Here is a 17433-nt window from a genome sequence, read left to right as displayed (position 1 = left end):
TGTCTCTTTCAAAGCTTTCCTTAGAATCAGGCTATGTGACAGCATATTCGGCACTAAGGGCAGTTTGTCAGTACACAGTGTAATAACTTGCAGTGCAGGCTCCTTTTTTCGCAACTGAACACTTGGATGTTCTTACCAAGAAGAATGTCAAACTTTATTACAGAAGTCTTGTTGGAATTTTTCATCTGATAAAAAATTTAAGCCTATAAACTTAGTTAGCCCTTTACTTCCCAAGATCTCATTAGTAATTCTCCTTACCATCTGCTATACAGTTCTTGTGATGTTAGTTTATAGAGTTTGGTATTAGATCTACTTAAAATCTCCTTATTGATGTTTTTTTTTTCTCATCACTTGCCTGCTTAATGTTGTATTTATATTGTAAGGAGAAATTCTGTCTTGGTCACTCATGGGAGTTAAAGGGTTAAGTAAGTGTTTAAAATGTCTTTTCTAACAAGGAATTTCAGGCCTTGGGCAATTAAAAACAACAATGTCTAGGATTCATATACTTGGTCATTTGTTGTTTTTCCTCTAAACTCTACAAAAACAATCTCAGAAAATCTATCACTACATCATACCTGCCCAAATAGGTGCATTGCACCTCAGGTTGTCATACAGTTTTGCTGCAGTTTGATTTTAGTATGAATATTCTAATGAAAACACATAAACAGTTATAACATTTGATACAACTATATAATTATCTAAAGAGATTACCATGAGACAAAGCTAGGCATGAGACCTCCAGGAATGACTTATATAATTAGGGGCCGTTGAAAATAGTGGTAATCTCATTCAGGTACCTTAAGAGCACCCATGCACAAAGGGGATTGCTCTTTAATTCTAAATAAGTGAAATAATACTGGTATTTACATAAGGCCACAAAATGAGTAACACAAGCTCCAAGCTATAACTAGAAAAAAGTTGGATAAATTTGCAATGTAAGTTGTCAATTTGGCAATCTGTAATTTTTGGCGACTTGTGCTAAGCAAATGTGTAGCAAGTTGTTATGTTTTCACTACTGTTATTCAAATATGAAGTCAAATTTAGATAGAAATCTTCTTAAAATATTACTCAAGCTAAGTCATCATATTCTATTAAAAATTATCTCTTTTGGTATCCAAGAAAACCAAATTCAGCCACAAACACACACTTTGCTGTTATTGGCTCTGTGCATCATATAATATTCAAAGTGTCTTCTTGAATTTTTTTTCTGGTAACAAAAGTTTGGTGACCAATTTGTTGTTTTGGTTTCTATTCAAAAGTGACTTTGAAAGCATTTCAGCTAAGAGTACTAATTATACAAGACACCCTAAAAACTAAAATCCATCCAAATTTGATATGGTAATGAACTGATGGATTGCAATTGCGCCAAAAAACAAGGTGATAAAAAATTGTCCTCTTTTATTTTACAGAGGAATACAATAGCATGATCAATTTCTGTTGTGTTGTTGTAACAAGAAGTGGATTTGTCATTGATTAAAATTTCAACAACAAAAAATCTAGGGGAGAAAACAATTTTTAAAATATTGATTGTTTTACAAACTACATACCTTAACTCATCTTGTTTTCCTCAAAAACCATGTTTTCCAATTGCGTTTCCAATTGTATTCGTTTCAAACATAGGATGCTCTATACCCTTGACACTTTGCCAAGTGTCAGACTCTTTGGTGTGCTATGCACTAAGCAGTTTTAGTGGCCCGGTGTCCTGGTTCATGTAGAATTCAATTGTATTATTGTTGCTACAGTTTGCAATAATTTTGTTCTTCTATGACAACTATGCCTACTGAGCTTTACTAAGTAACTTTGCTTCCAGAAATTAATATTCAATTGTTATTGTTAGTGGCTCAATATTTAAAGATCTCTCTTCACTCCCTCAGGCTTGAGAAGACTCTCAAATAATCAGTCCTTATTTCAAACATACCAACAAATACTTAACTTAGTTTTTGCATTTCAGTTAGTTGTTGCAAAGATGTACCTTAAGGCTCTTAAACTCAGTCTGGTTTTTCTCATGTTGCCCTATCACAGAATCAGATTTTTGTTTCCACCATAGAATATACCTGAAATAATAACGTTATGAACTACATATTTGCATACAGCACTATAAATTAGATTTAAACTACAATCAAAGTGTAAAATCAATTTTATGTCTTCTAGCATAAGCACAGTGACTGCTTTTGGAAACAAGTGGAAAAAAAATCTTATCATGTACAAGCTGTATTATCTGAAATTCTTAACCCTCTAACTCTTAAGATCTGATTGTAAATTCTCCCCTCTAGCAGCCACACATTTCCTTGCAAATTAGTTATGAGAAGTTGGTGCTAGATGAAGATAACAGCTTTTACCTGATAAGCTTGAATATTCTCATTACCTGTTTGCTGAATGATGTATGGTATTATAGGGAGAGGTTTCATGTTAATCATTTTTGGAAGTTAAAGGGTTAAGGTAATGACAATAACAGCAATAATGATGATAATGATGACAGTAATGATAATGAGACTAAAATTTTACCTCAATATTTCATTTTGGCAAAATTTGCCCCTATTTAACATTGATTTCCTTCCACTTTCAGATTTCATTTATCCTGTATGGACAAATTACGATGACTGTATTAGATTTTTGTCAGTCGAGCAAGATTAACATGATTTTAATTAGATTCCAATTAATTGGTTTCCTTTCTTTATAAAATTAAAGAAACCTCTTGACCATCTTTAGACATCTCAAACACAGGACGCACTTTACCTTTGATACCTTGCCATGAGTCACTCTCCTTGGTGCGCTGGTTGTAGATTTTTAACTTTCTGTTATCACAGTCCAGATAAAATTCAATGATGTCGCCATTTTCACAGTTTTTTAATGTACTTTCCTGAGTATGTGAAGGTTGGTACTTTTCTCCTGCCTCCCACATCCACTGGTCCGTAGAAGGGCACCTCATTTCCTTGCTGACACCAACACCAAAGGAAAATCCATTAGAAACTTCACCTGATATTTTGACTTTCCATGAATGCTTTCCAACATGAAATGAAGAAGTACCAAAGACTGTGAGTCTTTCATTCAAGTATTCAAATGGGTCTGTGTCTTCATCAGTGTCTTCATCTGTGTCTTCATCTGCACCAAAATCCTTAATTTTATCTAAGACAGTACGTGGGTTTTTTAAAAAGGTTTTAATTGCTTTTACAACAGTTTCTTTGTTTAGGTGTAAATCTGATTCTTCATCCGTGTCTTCATAATCGTCTTGATCATTTTCCTCAAATGTCGCATAAGTTGCCACCCTTGAATCTTTATCCAGCAAAATGACGGGAGATTCACGTTTTTCTGTGAAGAGTAGCCATCTTTCACTGAGCCAGATGCAAGGACTACCTTTAACATGATGACCATTCAATTTCACTGACAACTGGTACTGCACATCCCTTTGGTTTGGAGTAAAGTTGAAGCTGTACGTTCCATTACCGACATCTTTGGCTGGAAATTGAGCCACATCATCAAATACATTTTTTCCTTCTGGTGCACAAATTTTTACTTCACATTTGTCACCGCCTTCTTTTCGTTTCACTCCATTCTTCTCTTTCGCAGTAACCGTGAATTCAACTGGTTGCCCTATGATCATATTATACATCACACCCTCTAAACCATGCCCCATAGTGACTGTTGATATGCTAGCCTCTGTACAAAGATCTGTGATGGTTCCATAGCTGGTTAACACTTGGTAAAGTTGTTCATCAGCATGAAACCTAAAGACATCGTGTGCACATGGCTCTAGTTGCCATATTTCAGAATTTAGTTCCTGTAGACGGCTGGACATTTTTTTGCGCATGTTCAAAATTTCCACCTCACTGCCATTTTCCAAAGCTTTCTCTGTGAATTTCACACTGCTTTGCACACTGCACAAGGCTGATTCTAGTTCCTCTTGCTGGACTTCTAGTGACTTTTCTTTGACCTTTTTCAGTTCTTGCACACCATGAATTAATTCCTCACAGCGAGCATTCAGACAGGCTGTTTGCTTCTGAAAAGTATTGATCACTTCTTGAACAGTCTGTTCGGCATGCAATTCAACACCTCTTCTCATCTCTGAGACTCTATCGATTGCCTCCTTTAGTAACCCTGCTTTTCCTTTAGTCTGTAAGAGAATCTTTACCAGACTTTCCCTTTTCTCTACAAAAGTATCTTTGACAAAAGTATACTTGTGTTCATGATGCTTCACAATGGTGCAGTCTCTACAGATAGCTTCATCACATATCTCGCAAAACAGCTTCAACAACTCTCCTTCATGTTCCTTGCAGACGCTAGGTTTTGTTACAGCTACAGATCCCATATTTTTGGCTTCTTCAAGTGACACCAGACAGTGTGTCCTTGAGTTACGCCCTCTTCGATGTGCTTGAGAGCAAAACTCACAAAGGAAGTGGCTGCATGTGTTACATCTGTTGACAGGAGGGTCTCCACTATCGCAAATACTACATTCTTCATGAAGTGAAACCATGGACATGAAGTTGTTGAGGAAGAAATTAACTGGCAGGGAATCAACTTTTCCCTTAGGAAGCTGGTACAAATAAAACAGAAGCAAGAATATGATGTCACAATATGCTGTTTAAATGTTTTTCTCAACTAATAAGTGTATACGTACAGAGCTTGTGCGAATGCTAAACCAAATTCTTTGTCTTTTTTATTTCAACTACCGCGGTCTCTACACTGGTTCATGGAACTAGTTCAAAGGCTTCCAAGCATTTCGCTAACATTCAGTTTGTTTAACGGTTCTTGTCTTGTTTGTCAGTCAAATCATTTAAATCATCTAAACAACATCAAAAGCGACTGTGTGAATAAATTAATCTGATTAATTTTCTATCAGATGAAGATAGCAAAGCGAAAATCTTGTTTAAATCATTTGAAAAGCACAGATAGCAATTAAGAGTTGGAGAGAAAATAGTTGCCTAAGTTTCCTTTTTATGGAACCAAAACTTTTTTGGATTCCCTCCTGCATATTCAAGAGCGTCGTTGAAATGCTCAATTTATTGTAAAATAGACATACTTGTCGAATACGCTATGTTTGAGTTTACTACATGTTCGCTACTTACATGCCAAATTCGCTACTAAGTTCATCCTACATTCTCCTTCCACGATATTTTAGAACTAACATCTTGTTTTAAGGAAATCTGATAAAAGATACTACCTTTATTGAACTTTATTACACTCAACTTTATTGAAAACACGCCACTCTGGATGTGAGCTCCCTTTACACAAAATCCCTCAAACAGGAGGGATTGACTATATTTGCCGTAATACGAAGATCACGATGGCCATAAGTAACCAATTCCCACAAATGATTTACGGGAACTTTTGTTTTCTCTGCCATTTTATGGCAGACCTAGAAAAACGACTATCAATGTTTAGCCTCTCTAGCCAGATAACAAAATCAAATAAACATGCTAACGATGGTATCTAGATTCGTCCTTAGCCAAACACATACGACTCCACAAGATCACTTTTTCCAGGCATCGAAAACATACACACAATCGAAAACATACACACAATCATTCATTGTTAATTTTAATCAGACAATCATCTAGAGATAGCCGCGAGCAAACCAAACTATAAACGGCACACTCAACAAATCATGAATCTTGCAATATAGCTCGCCGTTAAAGAACTGCTTAAATCAAAATGTTCGGTGCAATTCAACGACACCTCGAGCAATATTTGATTCATATTTTTTCCACTCACTCTCGTCGTGAAGGAACAACAACCATGGTCGTGCTACAGTGCACAGGACTGCATTTTCTCTCGAACAACTATCCATTATTTTCACAACATGAGTAACACATTTATTATAGGTAATCTGATTTCTTTCATCTGTCTTTCTACTTTCATCAGTGGTATCGCATTTCTCTTAAAGCGCAGTAAAGTACACGTTAAAAACGCAGAAAAGCCAAAATCTCTCATTCTAAAAGATGATTCCATTTTACGAACCGCTCCCTCCGAATCCTCCATAACTTCGTTGAAATTTGAACACCTCTCAAACCAAAGAACAAAAACGACGCTCTGATTGGTGCGGGATACATACCTTAATGCGGCGATGTGATTGGTGCAAGATACCTACCCTAAACAATCTGATCGGTGTGAGCAACATACCGCTCTCTATACGCTAACATAGGTTTTTTTTTTCTTTAAAAATAACTCAAAAATCAACGAGGCGGTTAAAAGCAAACTAGAAGACAATTTGCATATGATCAGTTTAAGGTGGGACTTAACCTAAAATTTGACTACAAAATGCAATTTTTGTTTTTGGAGAAATCTGAAACTTCAGGCATAGAAGAAAGCCATGACATGAGTTTTTAAGACTAATTTGCTTTATTTTGTTGCCTACGATAAGTTTTCTGCAAGCTAGTAAAAAAATATTTTTGGTTACCATGGCAACGCAACGTAGCATCTTTCAGTCTTGCTCCAATTTGAAGCCCGAAAGTCCATCCAATTCCTAGAATTTCCTCAGTATTTTCAAGAGGAAGCTATATGACCCCTTACATGAAGTATAGCTAGTCGGAGGTGGCGTGGGATTGAAAGCTGGCGTGTTTTCAACTGTGGAGATACTGTGAGAGCGAGATTCGAGTTTTATATCAGCGAAGTTTTTGTCTAAAATGCCAGGAGGGAAGAAGAATACTGTATATAGAAGAAAGCGGAAAGGAAAGCCTTTTACTGGAGTGCAGAGATACGCAAGGAAAGCGAAGAAAATGCCGCGTGCGGATAGAGAAGTCACAAACTCAGCATCGAGTTCCTCGTGTGATGAGGCTCTGTCAGATGCCGAAAGTGCTTCCATCAGTGCTTCGAGACTCAAAATGAGACCAGAAGATTCACCAGATAGTTCATCAAAGATTTCTGATGTAAATGATTTTCAGGGAGAGGGATACAGACTTGTAGACCTCAAGAAATTATATGCCACGTTGTCTGAAGCACATGTGTGCGAGGAAGGTGAGAAAACATAAGTGAACATCTGTTTTACTTTTAACCTTTTCTTTACTGTTCATGTCTCGTAGCATATGCTAGTAACAGTGTGCAGTTTCCATTTTTTTCTCTAAGAATGTTTTTTTACTTCTCTTCAGTACTATCTTTATTGTTTTCATTTATTAAAAATTACAGTTGTAACTGTCTGTTGTGTGGTATGTGGTGAATAAATTTTGTGACTCATATACATGTATGAGAATGCACAAAATAACTTTAGTGTATACTGTTATTATGTTCTAGGGAGTTTAACTCTGAAGGAGAATTCTTCTGGGAGAAATGGGCTAATGGCAGACCTCTCTGTGGAGTGTAGCTCCTGCCTTGAAGCTACACCATTGAAAACATCAGATACAATAACAAAGAAAGGGCAATCTTTTGACGTAAATCGTCGTGCAGTCTATCATTCTCTGGAGACAGGAGGTGGCTATGAAGGGCTAGTAACCTTTTGCAGCATCATGAACATGCCATGTCTATCACTACCTGCTTATTACAGACAAGTAGACACAATACTTGAGGCTTTAGAAGCTGAAGCCAAAGATGAAATGACACAGGCAGGGATAAGAGTTCGCGAGTACATCCTGAAGGAAAGTGGAGATGAAGTCAATGATGATGTAGTCGATGCAGCCGTTTCGTTTGATGGTACATGGGCGAAAAGGGGGTTTACCTCTCTGACTGGAGTTGTTTTTGTTATATCTGTAGACACTGGAGAGGTTCTTGATTATCATGTCCTTTCAAAAGAATGCCGGAAATGTACCATGAAAAGGTCTCAGTGTCAAACTGACGGGGAGTTCGAAGCATGGCAGATTGAGCATCTTGCTTCCAATGAGTGTGACATTAATTTTAATGGAAGCTCACCTGCAATGGAAGCTGAGGGTGCCATAGTTGTTTGGAGTAGATCTGTGGAACTGCATAAAATAAGGTATAAATGGATGGTTTCTGACGGAGACAGTAAGGCATTCAATACTGTGGAGAATATATATGGCGATGACTGCAAGGTGGAAAAACTGGATTGTGTTGGGCACGTGCAAAAACGCATGGGCAAGCACCTACTTAATCTTAAAGCAAGAACCAAAGGTAAACTTGCAGATGGCAAACCCATTGGAGGACGGGGCCGACTGACTGAGAGCCGCATTAAACGCCTTCAGAAGTACTATGGTCTAGCCATTAGACAAAACACCCTAACTAAAGCAAACCTAACAGAAAGAGAGGTTGATGTTGTTGTTTACACCATGAAGAAAAATATCATTGCCATCCTCCATCACAGTGTCCAGTCACAAGATGCTGCTAAACAACATCGCTTCTGCCCTGTTGGTGAGGATTCCTGGTGTAAATGGCAACAAGATTGTGCTACTGGAACAAATACTTATGAAGCAGGTGACTGTTTGCCTGAAGTGTTCTTTGAACTGCTGAAGCCAACATTCATCACACTTAGTGAAACTAAGCTGCTCCAAAGGTGTGTGCGTGGCGCCACCCAAAATCGCAATGAATGCATCAACGGACTGGTGTGGGCACGCTGCCCAAAACACAAGCATCATGGTGCCAAGGTGATTAGATGTGCAGTTGCTTCTACTGTGTGCCATTTTCATAGTGGAGCTGCCAGCAGAGCAAGAATAATGCAGAGACTGGTAATTCCAGCAGGGGAGTACACTCAGAAGGCCTCAGAAGAAAAGGACAAGAGGCGGTTGAGAAAATCGGACCTTCAGACCTCTGCTAAAGAAAAGAAGCGCCGGCAAGGAGAGCAAATGAGGCGCACACGCAGAGAAGATGCCCTACGGGAGGCTGATGGTGATACCTATGAACCTGGAGGCTTCTAAGTGACTGAAAGAAACATTTGCTATGATATTGGATAGTTCATAGCCATGCAAATTTGTGCAGACAATCTTCGTTTTAGCTTTTTAACTTTAATCGCACTTTTCTCAAAATGTGCATTTTGCGCATTCTAGAAAACATATCTCATAGAGGATTTAACCAATTGACTTGAAATTTTCAATGTTTATTGCTTTCAAAGAGTGTCTGGGAATGAGCAAAGGGTTTTTCTGTAGCTTTACTTTGTCAAAAGTTACAAAGAAAATTGTGGTGGAAATTCACCCCAAAAATTTTGCTTTACTTTAACTGGAGGCTGGAACCAAAGTTTTTTATATTTTTTAAAACTCTATGCTCATCCCCATGATTAGCCTATATACTATATAGTTATAAAAACAAATCAGAGCTAGCTGCATTCCATATCAAGATTTCTTTTCTAGAGTACATGTGGGTTGTGCACAGTATGGGGTAACAATATTTTGCTGGTATCAGGTTACAAATAAACTGTGTGCAGAAATAATTGAAAAAACTGAAATCTGTGATTCATTAGCTTTTCAGTGATATATGGTTTTATATGGTTTAACTAAAAACTGTGGATGTGACAAGTCATTGAAAAAAGGGGTCTTTTTTAGGTTAAGTCCCACCTTAACTAACTTCTGAAAACGGCAATCACGCAGTTGGGAGTATAAATTACAGATACTGCTTGTGGTTTATGGTTAAAAGAGAAATTAAAACTGTGAATTAACAGAGGCAACGAATTTGGCATGTTAGTAATGAACATATGGCGAAATCGACGAGTAGCGAAATCGGCGTAAAGCCATCTCTGTAACGCGATGGCGGCTAGAAAGCGAATTCGAGTATCGTCTGAAAAATCACATTTTCTGCAAAAGATTACGGAACATTGCTACATGGTGCTATAACTTTATTGTTGTTTCACATATCCTTCAATCTTCAAAGAATACTCGTGCAGGGTCAATTCAAACCCACCCTTTCATTACTCCAATGCGCACATGTGCGTACAGTTCTACAAAGACCCTGTAGAGGTGTGGCCGAACACCCAAAGATTTCACATCACGACTCTTAAGAATGGTACACCACATTCACAAGCTTACCTCTACAATAATCCGACAAGAAGGGCAGTTTAACTTCCAAGTGTTTCCTTCTCTACAGACCAGCCCCTCCAGACATATTTTGCAAAAGGAATGAAGGCACGGAAGAACTTTGGGATCTTTGAACTGCTCTAAGCACACAGTGCATTCCAACTCCTTCTCTAGATTTGCGGCCAACGTTGGAGCTGTAGCCATCTTTGGTAGATCTCCTTCCTAACAAGGAAAAGAGTGAAATAATCACACAAGACAGTTCGACGACTGCGTGGAAAGTATGAGAGCTCAGAGTTCGGGGAAATCAACGGTCTGGAAAATCACGTGATGATATGTTCTTGATGTAAGTTCCACCCTTTACCAACGTAGGTACGCAATGAGTACAAATATGCAGTTCGGCAGGCTTAGAAAAAGCAACAAAAATTAAATAAATTGCGTTTTTCAGTCGGAATTTGAAAAGGCTAAAGGTTTTCTAGCTACCTATGATCTTAAATTGACAACCTCTTAAGGAGATTAACTCAATGAAATAACTAACATTCCAGCCCTAATTTATATCACCAGATGGTGATGGATGAACAGTTGAGCTTCCCAAGCCAAAAAAACCCAAAAAAACAAGCCAGCTGATTTACAAAGGAGTTGGTAACCCAAAAGCAAGAGAAAAGCTGATAGCCAAAAGATGGAGCACAGAACATTTATTGAAATACAGGCTAAGGAAATTTTGTTGTTGTGAATTTGGTAAGTTGCTCTGGGTGATTAAAAAGTATGTCCATTCTAATGACCCGTTTGCTGTTTTAACATGCCTTAAAACTGTGTGGAGAATTTATAAAACTTCTCAGATTTTGGAAAGCTGATAAGGCATTTCGAAATAGGAAGGCAAATAAAAAAGACGAAAAGGACACATAGATATTTTTATAAGGATTTTAGAGCAATAGGCCATTTTACAGTTGTGTACTTGGTTGCCAGGCCTTTGATTTGGAGTGAGGCTGAAGGTGACCTTGTCATGATAGAGACCAGTATCTAGTTAGCACAATAACAAAGTGATTTATATTTGAAAAGCAGCAATGTCTGCATCATAACAAGGCCACCCTTAGCCTCACTCCCGTTCAAAGGCTTGGCAACCAAGCACATAAAAGTAAATTGGACTATTAAAAAAACACAAATAATAATAGTTATAATAATTTATTACATTTATATAGGGCTATATATATTACTCTATGGCACTTCATAATCTTGAAAAAAGAAAATCAAAGAAATACATCAATAAAAAATAGGTATTTAGAGATAAAAGTGTAGAATGTATAGAAAAGAGGAATAAACAAGTAAATGAATAAAAACAAAAGTGCACATTATGTATATAACTACTGCAAGTAGGCCTCTTAAAGGGACATATGATGCTTTGAAAATCATCAATTTGAAATCAATAACATCTTAGTGAATTTTCTGTCTCATGTCTGATGTCTCATCCATTTTTATTGAGACTATTCATTCTGTAATGAGCTTGACAATTATAAATTTATATAGATGAGAAACAAGAATACCTGCTAATAAAGCAAATATAGGTGAGAATTATTTAGCTAAGGCCCATGGTTAAAAGGTCTCCTTCATTTGATACTCAATTTTAGGTAAAAATTATTATTCTATTAGAGAAATTTATAGGTGGAAACTTAACATAAGCTTGTGATTTACATATGAATTTCAATTCATGCAAATCTGTATGAATTTGCAGAGAAGCATTTCAAACGGTTCAAACAAAATATCTATCTTCCTCCAGCTTGATACCAGTATGTTAAATCAGATCTCATGAACAGCTTGTAGTCATTGGAAGACAGAGGATTAGGCTGGTAATAGTTGTTATGATATGCAAAAAAAACCTTCCGGACATCAACGTTTGCTTTTTCTTTCTTATGTAACTCTCAACTGTTATGTAATCACTTCGGACTACTCACGTGTCAGTTCTCGGGTTACACGAAACAAAAAAACATATTTCATAATAAGAGAGTCGCTATCGCGTTGTTGTTGTTTTCGTTAGCTCTAAAGGTAACCTGCCTCTCAAGTGATTAAAGTTTGTGTTCAAAGAAGCTTACTGGACTCAGACTCACTATCTTGCTCTCTCGCGTCTTAAAGGACAAAACTATAGTCACCTAGCACCTACATCCATTGCAGAGAGGAAGAGTGGGCCTGAGGTATCAATGGCATCATAATTATCTAGTCATACTTTCAAAAAAATTATCGAGGGTTTGTTTTCAGTTTATTATTTTTTTTTTTTCATGATTTTATTTTTTATTCTCCATCAACTATAATTGTAACTACCCAATAAAACATCATGCTCTGGAGTGAGATGGACTGTTGGAATTTAACATCAATGTCAAACAATTGTTCCAGTGAGCTACTCATTAATAATTATCAGGTGAAAACTTAACCCTTAAACCCCAAGAGTGACTGGCATCTAATTTCTCTTTACCCTATCACACCTAAATCAAACATGAAGGTCAGGAGAATAAAGGAGCTGATCACCAACTAAAGAAGCTATTGATTGTTAGACAAATTCTCCACATTAGCATCTTAAGAAAATGTATAGAGAACAGTATGGAGAATATGCATACTGATTTTAGAGTTAAGATGTCAAATAGAAAGGAAACACCATGTTTCCAGTGCTGTCCCCATGGATTTTGGGAACTTATAAACTAAATTAGAAACCATTTTATCACAGATGTTAGGGCTGATCTTACCACTAATAAATTCAAGTTACTTTACTTTACACAAAATAAGTACAAGAAATAGACACATTATTGTAATAATAAAAACATAAAACTAATGTTGGATGGAAGTATAATTTTCCAAGCTGATATATTGAATAATTAGGAAGTGATGAGCAAGCTTTATTCACTTCTAACCAGCTTAAGAGTGACATTATTGCCTGTCAAGAGCTTAATTTCCAACCATTAAATAGACAGAAATAAAGTACTTTTTCAGTTGCTATGTGACATGTACTGGGTATACTAAAACAAAGATTCACCTCAGTGTCAATGAAAGTGGTGGATATTTTCCTCCACTTCAGTGAATAATTGTCAAATAGGAAATATTTCAATACAATGAATTGATACCGAAATAGAAAAGTTACGAGACAGCTACACTTTAAACAAAACTGAGTACAAAGTAATTGTTAATTAAAATTTAAGATTCAGTGTCATAAAAACCAAAATTTAGGCAACAAAAGCATATCAGAACTTGACAGTGAGGGAAATTGTTGCATTGAAAAGCCTAAAAGAGCCGTAAGTAAACATAAGGAGAGTGTAGGAGACTTGGAAAAGGTTTGCCACTGATGCATGTTTTAGGTCTGCATATAACCCAATAATTGAGTTTACAGTATTCCAAAATGAATACAATCCAAGATTACTTTTGCCTCAACTGAAAATTGCACTCTTTTTAAAATTCGTTTTTGGTTTATACTACAGAATAATTTAATCTATTCAAATAAATTCTGAGCCCTCTAAAGCAGTAGAGAGACCTGGTCTCCATGGCTCATCACGTGAAACATTGGACAAGTATCTCCATTGATGCCATGCCAAATGTCTGACTCTTTGGTGCCTTGATTGAATATTATCAGTGTTCCTTCATCACAGTCCAGGTACATTTCTACAATGTCATTGCTCTCAAAGTCTGTAATAGAACTGTTCTTAACATGCATGTTACTTGAGAGCAAAAGGTGCTTCATTTGTATGGATTTCCACACCCACCAGTTTCCCAGATTGCCATGTGATCCTCTGCAGGTGCTGATGACCCCGAAGCTAAAACCTTCATGAATATTGCTAATTAATTTAGCTTTGCATGAATGTTTATCATTGTAGAATGAAGTAGAACTCACTACATAGTCCCAACTGTTTACATCAAATGGCAGACCAGTGCCTCCATTGCTGTGTGAGATTTTGGATTTTTGGGAAATGCCATTTGAAAGCAAGTTTGCAGCACTAACACTGGTACTGCCAAGATATTTGTTTGCGCAACTTCAAAATTTCCACCTCACTACCATGTTTGAAAGTCTTCTCTGTGAACTCTACACTTCTTTGCACAATATCCAGGGCCAATTCCAATTCTTCGTGCTGAATTTGCAAAGTGTTCAGTTTATAGCCTTCTAAAGCTCTTGTACCCCACTTACTAATTCCTCACTGTGAATATTAAGACTAGAAGTCAAGTCCTGAAATTGCTGTCCAATCTCTTCCACAGTTCTTTTTTCCTTGAAACTCAATGCTTCTCTTCATCCCTGAAATACCATCCAGGGAATTCTTGTGGGTGGATGCTTGAGTTTTTATCTTTGAGAGAATTTAAGTATTTTTAAACACATTTAATTGAACTGTTCATTCGCCAAGTCAGGCACAACTGGGAATACATCTATGACTGGCAATCCAGATCAAGAAAAACATTTACTTAGTGTATAAATATAACTCGCTAAACATTGACAACTTTACACAAAGTGTGCATTTTTACCTTGGACACTTCCAGGATTAAAGATCACTACATAACCCAAATATCTGCCTATTCTCGTTTTAGTAAATTATCTAGATTCAGAGCTCTACGCTTAAAACTGACTTGAAAAGATAAATTTTTTAAGTCAATCACATAACTCATCTCTGTCAGAAGAAGGAAAAAGTTCGTCACTTGATGGACAACTTACAGCCTAGGTTCGAAAATCAAAAAGTAAATTTTTGACAATTTTATCTCCTTCATATTTTTTAAATAAAGGCAAATAATCAAACAAACTAACCTAGAGATCAAATCCTGCAAAAATTAAATTCACGAAATGCACATGACATCCATTGCTGTGAAATGAGCAAAGTTTTTTCAACTTTAACCAAATCGCATCGAGCTACTGCGGTTCGCAGTGAGTCTTCATATATTCCTCTAACAGTATCATCGCGCATAAGTATGTTGTAAGTCTAAGCCCAGTTGACAAGTTAGAAATTTGGAATTTGCGCCTACTTTCACAGCCTGCAAAAGTCAGTTCTGACTAAATCTGGAACCTATCCTCTCCACTTGTATACAAAACAAAAGTAGCATACAGCTTACCTGCATGAATTCATCCACTCCTTCGCCTTAAATTTTACGGAATGATTACGTCTGACAAAACCTTTCAAGGGTATGTTGTGCTGTTTGGTAGTGAAAAGTTCGCCATCTCACGTGACCTGACATTGCTCCAGTATTGAATTGATTGCCGGAATCAAGTTAAGATGGCGGACGGAGCGGTTGGAAACAATCCTAAATGGACAGCTGGGATTACCATCATAGGAGACGAGATCCTAAACGGTCTTACCAAAGATACAAATTCTTAATATCGCTATAAGAAATTATGGTCCTTAGAAGTCAAGAGTTAAAGTGGGAAAAGTTTCTGTGTTCTCAGACGACGTGGAGGAAATTGCCCACGAAGTAAAACAACCCTTGCGTACTGAATTCCCAGTTTTCTGGGAATTCCTAGGAATTCCTAAGAATTCTCAAAAATTCCCAATTATGCAAATAACCCTTGCAAACTGAATTCCCAGTTTTCTGGGAATTCCTAGAAATTCCTAGGAATTCTCAAAAATTCCCAACTATGCAAATTAACTCTGATTTAAAAAGCTTGGAATTACTGGGAATTTCTGGGAAAGGAAGACTCCAGTTTTGTGAGGACTTGGAATCCCTAGGAATTCTCAGCTTTACAAACTACCTATAATTTAAGAAGTGTGGAACTCTTGGGAATTTCTGGTAATTGAATTTGAGGCAATTTTAATACCCTGAGGTCCACATAAATTCTAAGAAATTCTCAATACCTTGAATGTGAAGGTTTTAAGAAAAGGAGTAATTTCAGAGGCTTAAAACTTTGGCTCAATAAAAGGTATGCTATACAAAACTTACCAAGAGATATACATACATGTATATGTTTATAACTTAAAGATCATGAAATTTATAATTCAAACTAAGTTTTAGTAAATCTTTACATTAATATGGATTTTCTCATGAACCAGCTGTCAGTTATGTTAAATGGAAATTGCCAATTAATCCAATGTACTCATATCACAGATTTGCTTTCTAACCTCAAAGGACTCTTGGATTCCATGATCAAAAAATATTTTTATTGTGATGCAAATTAATGTCTCATGTTCACTGATGTGCCAAAATCATCAAACATTTATTGGCTGTTCCTTGGTACACAACTTCCACAATAATATTAACAATAGTTATATTGTTATCTACACTTTGTTAGTTATGAACATAAGTTACTTCCCTAACCTACATTACTGGTTGCCTTTGTTAGAAAACCTTGGAACAGTCAAGCTCAGTTGCCTCAAACACAGTCAGAGACTTTTTGTTGACAATATTTTTAGTAGAAATTTCATGCCTTAGACAAACAAATTCAACATACAATTAATCTTTCTTTTTTCATGATTGTTGTTGCTGTTTTTTTTCAGTTTTTTGCTCTGTTTTCGTGACTAATTGCTGTAATTTGTTTTGCTGTTTTTATTCTTACAAAACATTTTTGTAAGAGTTCCAATACTTGTGGATCATCCACACACTTTGCAAACATTTGGCATGCAGACAAGACAGAGGTAGTCAATGTTCCCTTGAGAAAAAAACACCTTTTAAATGACGAATTCAATTTACTTTACTTGAAACTCTGATCTGAAAATATTTGTCAACAAGACTTGTTAGCAGTGAGAAGTACCAACCAAGTTTCCTTTCATAACTTAATTTCTTAAATGTCCCAATCACTGGATCTCGCAAAAAATAATACATATTTTTATTTTTGGTGCAAAGTACAAGTCCTTCTTTATATAAAAATTAAAATTGCAAGTCACACTTCAATAATAATAGCTCTAAAGTTTACTTGTTGTTCTTCTCTGTCTGTCAGCTATCAACAAAATTGTTTTATACTTCGGGCAGTGCATAACTATTTGTGGACCAGAGTTCCAACGCACCTCTGTGATCGCATATAGTTACTTCTGTCTCTTGTACAAATGTTTCTCCTTTGTATGACGCACTCTACTCTGTTGTCAATACTGCTTTAAGTTCAGTGGAAACGACTGACTGAGAAATCGAGATGGCGGTGTTGGAACATGTTGCTGAACGCTTGCTACGGTCAAGCTTTGTAGATTTAGGTACTGGTACACTGGGATCATCTATGTATCTCTTATACTTCCTAATGTGGTATCCTTCTTTTATAAATATGAGGGTAAAAGACGATTTGTAGTCGCATTCAAAACTGTGATTGGCTTGTGTTATTTCTCACCTTGGCCATGAACACAACTCAAGTGAGTTTCGAGTCTTTGTTTCCTCGACAACTTTCGGCCACAAATCGTGCATTTGTAATACGATCGATTCTTGTCGATTATTTCTACATAGAATGAGCTCACATCATTATTTATATCACCAAGGTATCCATCGTCAAGAAGCAGAGAACCGGTCGGAGAAGTCAAAATAAAGTTGAGCGCTTCACCTAACACTACAATCAGCAAGCCAGCGGATTCATTTTGCTAGCCAATTACAAGTCCCAAAAGATCCACGTGATCATGCCCGTGAT

The 17433-nt window shown here is 36.7% G+C and overlaps 3 protein-coding genes across 3 annotated transcripts; 1 reads left to right on the top strand and 2 right to left on the bottom strand.

Moving 5' to 3' along the window:
* Positions 1-132: 132 nt before the first annotated feature.
* On the bottom strand, positions 133-10197 carry LOC113668770 (E3 ubiquitin-protein ligase TRIM45). Its single transcript, XM_089209281.1, has 2 exons — positions 9897-10197; positions 133-4531 (listed from the first exon to the last, which is right to left on the bottom strand). The coding sequence occupies exons 1-2, from the start codon at positions 10086-10088 to the stop codon at positions 2675-2677; spliced, it is 2049 nt and encodes a 682-aa protein (XP_089065407.1). The 5' UTR covers positions 10089-10197; the 3' UTR covers positions 133-2674.
* On the top strand, positions 6481-9313 carry LOC149044214 (uncharacterized). The gene is made up of 2 exons (XM_089209282.1): positions 6481-6951; positions 7225-9313. The coding sequence occupies exons 1-2, from the start codon at positions 6621-6623 to the stop codon at positions 8793-8795; spliced, it is 1902 nt and encodes a 633-aa protein (XP_089065408.1). The 5' UTR covers positions 6481-6620; the 3' UTR covers positions 8796-9313.
* A 2535-nt stretch (positions 10198-12732) lies between the features above and the next one.
* On the bottom strand, positions 12733-14954 carry LOC149044213 (uncharacterized). Its single transcript, XM_089210849.1, has 3 exons — positions 14949-14954; positions 14647-14660; positions 12733-13888 (listed from the first exon to the last, which is right to left on the bottom strand). The coding sequence occupies exons 1-3, from the start codon at positions 14952-14954 to the stop codon at positions 13375-13377; spliced, it is 534 nt and encodes a 177-aa protein (XP_089066975.1). The 3' UTR covers positions 12733-13374.
* Between the last annotated feature and the right edge of the window lie 2479 nt (positions 14955-17433).

The sequence above is a fragment of the Pocillopora damicornis genome, chromosome 6 (assembly GCF_964200805.1).
Source record: "Pocillopora damicornis chromosome 6, jaPocDami1.2, whole genome shotgun sequence".
NCBI classification, from domain to species: domain Eukaryota; kingdom Metazoa; phylum Cnidaria; class Anthozoa; order Scleractinia; family Pocilloporidae; genus Pocillopora; species Pocillopora damicornis.
Note: the sequence above shows the minus strand (reverse complement) of the source record. Positions and strands in the feature narration are given on the sequence as shown.